At 34.9% G+C, this 8,504-nt stretch overlaps 1 protein-coding gene across 1 annotated transcript; it reads right to left on the reverse strand.

Moving 5' to 3' along the window:
• Positions 1-6,449: 6,449 nt before the first annotated feature.
• LOC135779675 (phospholipase A2-like) lies at positions 6,450-8,397 on the reverse strand. The gene is made up of 4 exons (XM_065290478.2): positions 8,206-8,397; positions 7,499-7,643; positions 6,669-6,802; positions 6,450-6,588 (listed from the first exon to the last, which is right to left on the reverse strand). Exons 1-4 carry the CDS (start codon positions 8,252-8,254, stop codon positions 6,470-6,472), a joined length of 447 nt encoding a protein of 148 aa, XP_065146550.1. The 5' UTR covers positions 8,255-8,397; the 3' UTR covers positions 6,450-6,469.
• Positions 8,398-8,504: the final 107 nt, after the last annotated feature.

Below are 8,504 nucleotides of genomic sequence, written 5' to 3' on the forward strand. Positions count from 1 at the left end.
TCGAGCATCATGCCCATCAGTGTAAACACCTCCCATCCATCGTCTGATTGATCGTTCGCAAGGACTTCTTAGTTAGTAAAGTGCGTTAAGCCTGCACCAGTGAGGGCTTCGCCAAAGACCGCATTAAGGGTGCAAAGGGGGCGCTGATGAGCACACTTCGGAGCGTAAAAATGATAGATGGGACACCCTATTGACTAAGCGAGCATGTGCAATTTAAGGCCACATGGAGTGCGCCATTTGGGACAGGGCTGTAGTGTTTTTGAAGGCGTCTTTCCACAGGCTACTCCTTTGTCACTCCCCCTAAGGACTTGTGGTAGTGTAAGTGACATCACCACACACTGTCCTGGCATGCATTACAGCATTTTTTTGTCATTTTTGCATTTCCATGTAAACATGGATCATTTTGACAACATTGTCGTGTACGTGAATTTTTTCCAGACTGATCTCACGAAAAGTCGTGTTATAATAATGCAAAATTTGATTAATTTATTCAGGTCCATGGCACAAAATTCAGCTTTTTTGGACCTTGGGCACGAATGTCTTTTTCGTGACAATATCACAAATTTCTGTAAATAGTTTTTTGTGTGCGTTGCACAACTTTCTTTTTCATTTTATTTTATGTAATATTTTCTTATTAGTTTTTTTCCTATTTTCTTACCATTGCTGCTTGGGGTTTGGGTTGGAATCACTTTCTGTTACATTTTTAGACATCCTTACCCAAACCCCAACTCTAACTCCAACCCCAAGCGACAATGATTTAAAAATAGGGAAAAAAAAAGAGAAAACAATACATAAAATGACAACTATTTATAGAACTTTGTGCGAGTGTCACAAAAAAGACATTCGTGCTCAGGGCACGTAAAAAAGCAGAATTTTGTGCCATGGACACAAATAAATTTATAAAATTTTGCGTGATTATAACACGACTTTCCATGAGATCATGTTGAATTTTTAACAAACGCAAAGGAAAAACTTTTACATTTTCAGTACAATCGTTTTTGTGTAAACACAGCCTAAGTTAAAATGACTAAAATGGTTACACCAGCAAAGGAAATATTAATTCGTACAATGTAATTCATATAAACGTATGATTTTTTAAATCAAAGCATGCATAAAACACAAACTAAACCCCTAAACACAACCATCACTTTGGTGAAGATAGATTCTGTGATTCAGATGAATTAGCCACCAATTTGTTAAAATATATAATAGTAACGAACTGCAATAAAAAGTTTCAACTTTGGGTGAAAAGTTCAGCTTGTCAATGTCAGTTCTCACACGGCCGTCCAATCACAGTGCAGGAGGGGCGGGATAAACATCACAACAACCAACCGCCGCATAGTACACCGACTGATAAACAAAGCAGAAGTATCACAGCAACCAAAGCGCTCAGCTGAAGAAAGCTGGCAGTCGGCTGAAAAAAGCTGACAGTCGACGTCCGCTTTCAGACGCGTTTAAAAGCTTTTGTGTGCATATTGGTACTAAAATATATATATCTGTACCTGAATGTTAGGTCCTTTTTATAAGGATGTTGTCTCAGCTGATGTGTACTCACACCTTGGGACCATATTTTGACAAATCAATAGGGTTAGCTCAAGCAGGAAGAACTATTATTGCATTACTTTTAAATCTACATTGACAGTGTATTTACTAAATAGTACAATTGCAAATGATTTAATAGTTTTTATCAGTGCATTGAAGTGCATATTCAAAGAAATATGTTAACCTTTTTATGTTTACAAAGCAGCTAAAACTCTCTTAACTTTATCAGTACTTTCGAAAGATAATAACATTTATTTTTATTCTCGTCTGGCTTTGACAACACACTGTGCACATGCAAAGGCATATATAAAATGCACTTAGAGCCTTGACCTGTCATTCACAGCAAGATGCATTAGGCCACTGCTTTTCATACTCTGATAGGCGCCTGAATAAGGAGACGTCTATCATCTACTCTGCCTTATACACAAAACTAAAAACTGAACCCAGCAGAACAGGGAATTGCACAGTTTAAGTGGTTCGTCTGAGATTTTGTTGGCATGTTTTTGCAGCACTACATGACACTTTACATTTTTATTGACTTCCCCATCACTGTTATGAACTGTCAATGCATTTATGTTAAAATTCACAAAAATGCAATTGAAATTCTATTATTAGTTTTTTTTTAATTAATAAAACAAAACACATTCCTGTTTGAGCACATTGACAAAGCGTGCCGATGGCCAAACTGAAAGAGACTCACAGTGACTCAGAGACCGTTGCTAGGGAACACATTTTTCCTCTGTTATATTTTGCCTCACCTTCTCCATTGTTATGGGGTGAAATCAATTCTGTCTGTGTGCAGATATGCATCCTCCCGCCTTTTATATTATAAACTCATACGTTCACCCTCTTTTGGAATGCCACTGACGTATTTTAAGTATAAGTATTTCGTCATTTTTATTAAGTAATATTCAAGTCCTGACCTTTAACCAAGCTGCTGGCCGTCACTAAATTTCATGCAGCCAATTAAGAGCTGTACCATCAAAATTGTTATTGTTTATCTCCTTGACAATGATTATATGGTACTGTAATGCCAGACATAACCTGGCTAAATTCCCAACATTTTGATTGACACTGACACCATTGCTATGTAAGCAAGTAATCAAACCAAGCTTGAAATCCTAATAAGGTCATAAAAACATCAGTATTTAAATTATAAATGTCTTGCAACAATTCGGCTACAATATAGTTTGTGCAGATTTCATGTGATCCAAGTGATGCAATACTTATGGGGCGGTTTCCTGGACAGGGTTTAGATTAGTCCAGGACTAGGCCTATGTATATTGGGACATTTAAGTAGTTTTAACAAACAAACCTTACAAAAGGCAATGCTGGTGTGCATTTTGAGACAAAACAGTGACACTGTTTTATGTTATGCTATGTCAGTATGAGGTGTTTATAAATAAAGGCAGCTCAAACATGCATTTTAGTCGTAGACTAGGATAAGCCCTGTACCGGAAAACGCCCTTAAAAAGTTATTTTTAATCCAGTGTTAGGTCAAAAAGGGACAAACTGAGCCGTTGGGACACAGAAAATGTTTATATTTGACCCAAAAATGGTTTAAAACAACCCAGCATGGGTTCAAGTGCAACCAAGTGGGTTGGGTTTGTTCCTTTGTTGTTGTTGTTTTGTTTTGTTTTTGTTTTCTTTCTCTTTATAGTCTTCATTTATGTTTATTTAAAATATATCATCAATGTGGGATACATGTTATGATGGAATATATGAAGGGAATACAATTAACTAATGTTAACTAATGAACCTTATTGTAAAGTGTTACCAAATAATTTATGTTAAATCCCACCAATACATCTAAATGATGGTTTAAAGTTAGTTCTCATCATAGAGATACTCATCTGTCTCTAATGTTATTTGAAGATGTTTGATATACGTGTGTCTTCTCCCTCAGGGCAGAGGTATGTGGACATAGTTTATTTACCTTTTATGAGAAAATATGTTTTAACATGTTTCTGTCATCTTGATTTCATTGTGTGAATCTCAAATGTGTGAGCTATGACATAGTTTGCTCCAATTAATCATCAAAAGAATTTTAAATCAATTAGCCCCAGGTGTATTATACATATAGCTACATGTTACCCTGTCTGTGAAATGTAGGCTAAAATCTTGGAAAAAATGACTTTAGCTCAGTTTTCACATGCAGGGTCACTTAAATTTCCTTTATTATAGAAAATCATAAACATATAAATAAACAGCCCCTGAATTATTAAAACATTAACAAGTGCAAGTGCAAGTTTTTAGAATTATAAAGTATATCCCCATCACAAAAACACATAATTAAATCGAATAACTTTTTGTTACATTGTTTTTTAAATTAAACATAATAATAATTACATTAAAGGCATAAAATCATAATTACCTTGAATGGAGCCCTAAACACTGCATTGCAAACACCGTGGATAAAGTAAAATATACTGACCCCTAGTGGTGGACATTTTAATTACAAAACCACTCCTAAGAATTTGAGAAATTTATAAATATATACATTTTATATAATTTATTCATGAGATTAAAGGCATCAAAGTTTAATTTCACATTGATTTTAATCAATATTAAAGATCTAGGGGGAGTTTCCCGGACAGGGTTTAGATTAATCCAGGACTAGGACTTAGTTATTTTAGAGGATTTAAGTAGTGTTTACAAACAAACCTTACAAAAAACAATCTTGAGACAAAACAATGGCACTGATTATGTTAAGATACATCAGTGCAAGTTGTTTTTAAATTAAGGCAGCTCATGCATGCATTTTAATCCGGGAAACCTCCCCCTAATGTTTTATGTTTTCACAGAATGTTATTTACATTGTGTAGGATAATTTTATGTAGAAAACTGTAAATCATAAAATAAAGACTTTAGATGGTTGTTCAGAGGCAAGCAGGGTCACAAATAAAACATTAACAAATTTCTGATTGGTCAATCTGCCCACACTATGTAGTAACACCTATGTCAATTCTCACGGTTTTACATAAGTGCTATGTAGCAATCAAAGGGGTTCTACTATTCTCCTTCATGTCAAGTGTTTGAGTTCGACCTATAAGGAAATTCTTACCAGACCTATAAACCTGATTGTAAACATAAAAAAAATCCAAGTACAAACTGTCTTGTTTAAGTGTGACTCACTTAATTGACTACGGTTACACTATGTTCTTGGCAGACACCTTAAAACCGAAATATCCTACAAAACAGCCTTACAGCTAATTAATATCCGTAAACAATAGGATCATCTTCAATCCAAACATTCCTGCTAATATTAAAGACCTCACCCGTGTCTGTAGTTTAAATGCTTCTCCAAAACATTTAAAGAAAGTGTTTGTGAGGTTCCATTAAGCTAAAATGAGGAAATGTCTGACAATGTAAAAAACAACCACAACAACAATACTTTCCCTAAATAAGTGAAATGTTTATAAAACAGACAAAAACATGTCTCCTGACAAAAAGAGCTGTGGATCCGGATTTTGTATATTTGGATTTTTGTTGGAGGGAAAGATGTGTTGTTAAGCAAAATTTCTAAACACAAAACACATAATAAATAATGAAGTAAGCTATGATCCAAATACAGTGACACACATAAAAAGACTTAAACTTATGTTTTCCTGATCCTTAAATGTTTTGATGGCTCATGCAAAAAAAATATTTTTAAATTTGTGCAATTGTGTGGATTTCTTAAAGGGGCCATGTCACAAGACTTTTTTAAGATGTCAAATAAATCTTTGGTGTCCCCAGAGCACATATGTGATGTTTTAGCTCAAAATACCATATAAATAATTTATTATAACATGTTAAAATTGCCACTTTGTAGGTGTGTGCAAAAATGTACCGTTATGGGTGTATCCTTTAAAATGCAAATGAGCTGAAGAAGTGCAAACACTGATCACAATGATGGTGGTTTGTTGCCATTGAAACTCAATTGTGCTGTGGATTATTTTCTCTTTCTCTCTGCACTAAATGGCAACGCTGTGGTTGGATTTTGTGCAGATTTTGGGGTGGTATTATTATAATAAGAGCTCCTTATGACATCATAAGGAGAGCCAAATTTCAACAACCTATTTTTTCATGTGCTTGTACAGAATGGTTTACCAAAAATAAGTTACTGGGTTGATCTTTTTCACATTTTCTAGGTTGATAGAAGCACTGGGGACCCAATCATAGCACTTAAACATGGAAAAAATCACATTTTCATGCCATGGCCCCTTTAACAATAATAAAATGTGCTTTTTGTTTGTTGGAAGACCAAGTACCCAGCTACACTAAAAAAAATCTAGAAAATGTGAATAAAAATACAACCCAGTAACTTAGATTTGGTAAACTATTCTCTGCAAGCATGTTAAAAATAGCTCATTGAAATTTTGGCTCCCCTTGTGATGTCAGAAGAGGATAATACCGCCCCTTAATCTGCACTATCCAACCATAGCACTGATATTTAGTGCAGAGAGTCTTGATCAGTATGGACAACAGAAGAAATTGATTTTCAACTTTCTGAAATATATAATTAGTTACAAAATGTGATCAAAATAAAAAAGGAATTTAATGTTCGAACATCAAAGAATTTACTGGTTCTCAGATCTCATATATATGAGAGATAACTTTAAGCTTCAGCAGTTAATGTGTCCCTAACAGGTATAAGTGAAATAGAGCGGTGGTTCCCAAACTTTTTCAGCGTGTGGCCCCCCTTGTGTACGGTGCATTCCTTCGCGGCCCCCAAAGAAAATTTGTGACAAAAAACTGTTCTAAAATTCAACATTTTAATACAAAAAAAACATTAATTTATATAAAAAGTAGTGCTTTTGGTTAGTAGCCTTATTTTTTTTAGGTTTAACAGAATTCATGATAAATTAACGTATTTCATAAAATGTCATAAAACACTGAAAATAGAGGATGCATAGATCGAAAAGTGCTTGAAACACTGAAAACTTTATTTGCAGCGGTCACTTGGAAGGAATGCATTCTCTTCATTGTAGGGAGCTTCTGCAAAGCATTCGGCTGCTATTTTGTCACAATCACAGATGAATGCCTCACACTCGTCGTTGTCACCTAGGTTGGAATAGACAGTTTTGCCTTATTTATATATATTTCCAGAAATCCAGTATTGACTAAGTAAGAAGTATACTTACTGCCACAGGTGATTTTCTGAGTTGGTTTGTCGCAGCTGAATGAGTAGGTCTTGGTGTATGGGTTGTCAAGGATGGGGACACATTTCTTGTGCTTTTTAGCTTCTCTATAACATTTGTCATGAGCTTCGCAACATCTGTGGAGGAACATGAGGAAATGTTATGGGTGTAGATTTGGTTGGAACATTGGGGGGATGAGGTGTCAAATGTACTGTTTAATATTTCCTTAGTTTAAATATTGATTGCTTGTAATAGTTTTTATTATTGGGTTAACTCCCCCATACCCCCTGGAAAGTACGTTTGTGCTTATAAGATAACCAAAAGTTCATGCAAAACAAAGATAGTCTAATCTTTACAAGTAAACCTGAGGCTGAGAGGCAGTACAGTGGCCCTAAAAGTATGTGAAATTTCATTAAATTGCAAAACAAACTTTTCAGAGCCATTTTTACAAATATTTTATGCATTAAGTCACATGCATTCAACAGACTAACAAATACATATGAAATATATATTTAATGCATGCTATTTTAATAACAAATAATATAAAGGGAAAGTGCCAAATGGGAATGAGCCTAATTCACTTCCATAAAAGGAAAAAGGAATATTTTAGAAGCGAATGGGGTGGTTTGGTTATAAACATTCCTCAAAATATCTTCCTTCGTGTTCATCAGAACAAAGAAATGTATACAGGAGTAACAACATGAGAGTGAGAAAATAATGAGTTTTTATTCTTGGGTGAACTATCCCTTTAAGTGCACCTTAAGTGTCCAAATTTTTCTCACATGACACATACGAAGACTACGTAATCATCTACATAAATATAAAATTCTGACCTATCTAACTCATCCACAGGTGTGCCAGATCCACCTAAGCCACAATAGCAGCCGTAGTCAGCATAGTCGAGAATGGGCCAGCTGTCGGGTACAGTACAGAGGATCATGTCCCTTAACTGCCATACGGCTCTATGATCCGCAAGAGCTGAAAGTCAACAAGTCAGTAAAGTATAAATGTATTTGTTTGACATGCCATGACTTTATTTGTTAAATGAATTTATACAAGATCCATGAGTTAAACATATTTCATTTCAAGTGACTTACAGTATGTGTGGAATGATCTCAATTTAAGATATTTCACATGTATGCATTAGTTAACATGTGCAATAAATATTTGTATGAATATAGTTAATTTTAATTAGTTGTGCATTATAGACAGGCACAACTTTAAATAAATAAATAAATAAATAAAACATTATTGAAAATACTATTAATTAGGATTGATAAATGCAAAAGTCATGTTTATTGTTAGTAGGCTTTACGAAGCGTTCAGATGCAAAACCCTCTGACGTATATTTCTGAATGGCCTAAAGCCGGGATTAAGCAGATTTGAAGCGAAAGTATTTGTTGAATGTGTAATACATGCCGAGAGCATTCGGTTAATATCATGATCTCATTTTTGACAAAGGTGGCATTAAGCAGCTTTTGCATCTGAGATACTTCATGTGTTAACTCATAAGTCCTGAAAACTTAAACATGCTACCTACCCAAAGTGAGGCCAATGGCTACCAGAAGAACAGAAGTGAGGGTGGTCATGGTGTTTGGAGCAGCGATCTACTACACACCTGACCCAGCTAGCATTTTATGCCTTTAAGACAGCCTTGACCAACTTTGACCACGAACATTTCAGGACACATGTACAGATAAATGCCAATTCCCACGCTCTGCATGCTCTACCCTAAAATATGTGCTTATGAGATACATACTTTGAATTGTTTTCATGTGACTATATACATAAAGTTGGGTGGGAAATGCAAACCTTTTGAAAGAAATGCTTAGATTTCTG

This window comes from Paramisgurnus dabryanus, chromosome 10 (assembly GCF_030506205.2).
Source record: "Paramisgurnus dabryanus chromosome 10, PD_genome_1.1, whole genome shotgun sequence".
In the NCBI taxonomy this organism is placed as follows: domain Eukaryota; kingdom Metazoa; phylum Chordata; class Actinopteri; order Cypriniformes; family Cobitidae; genus Paramisgurnus; species Paramisgurnus dabryanus.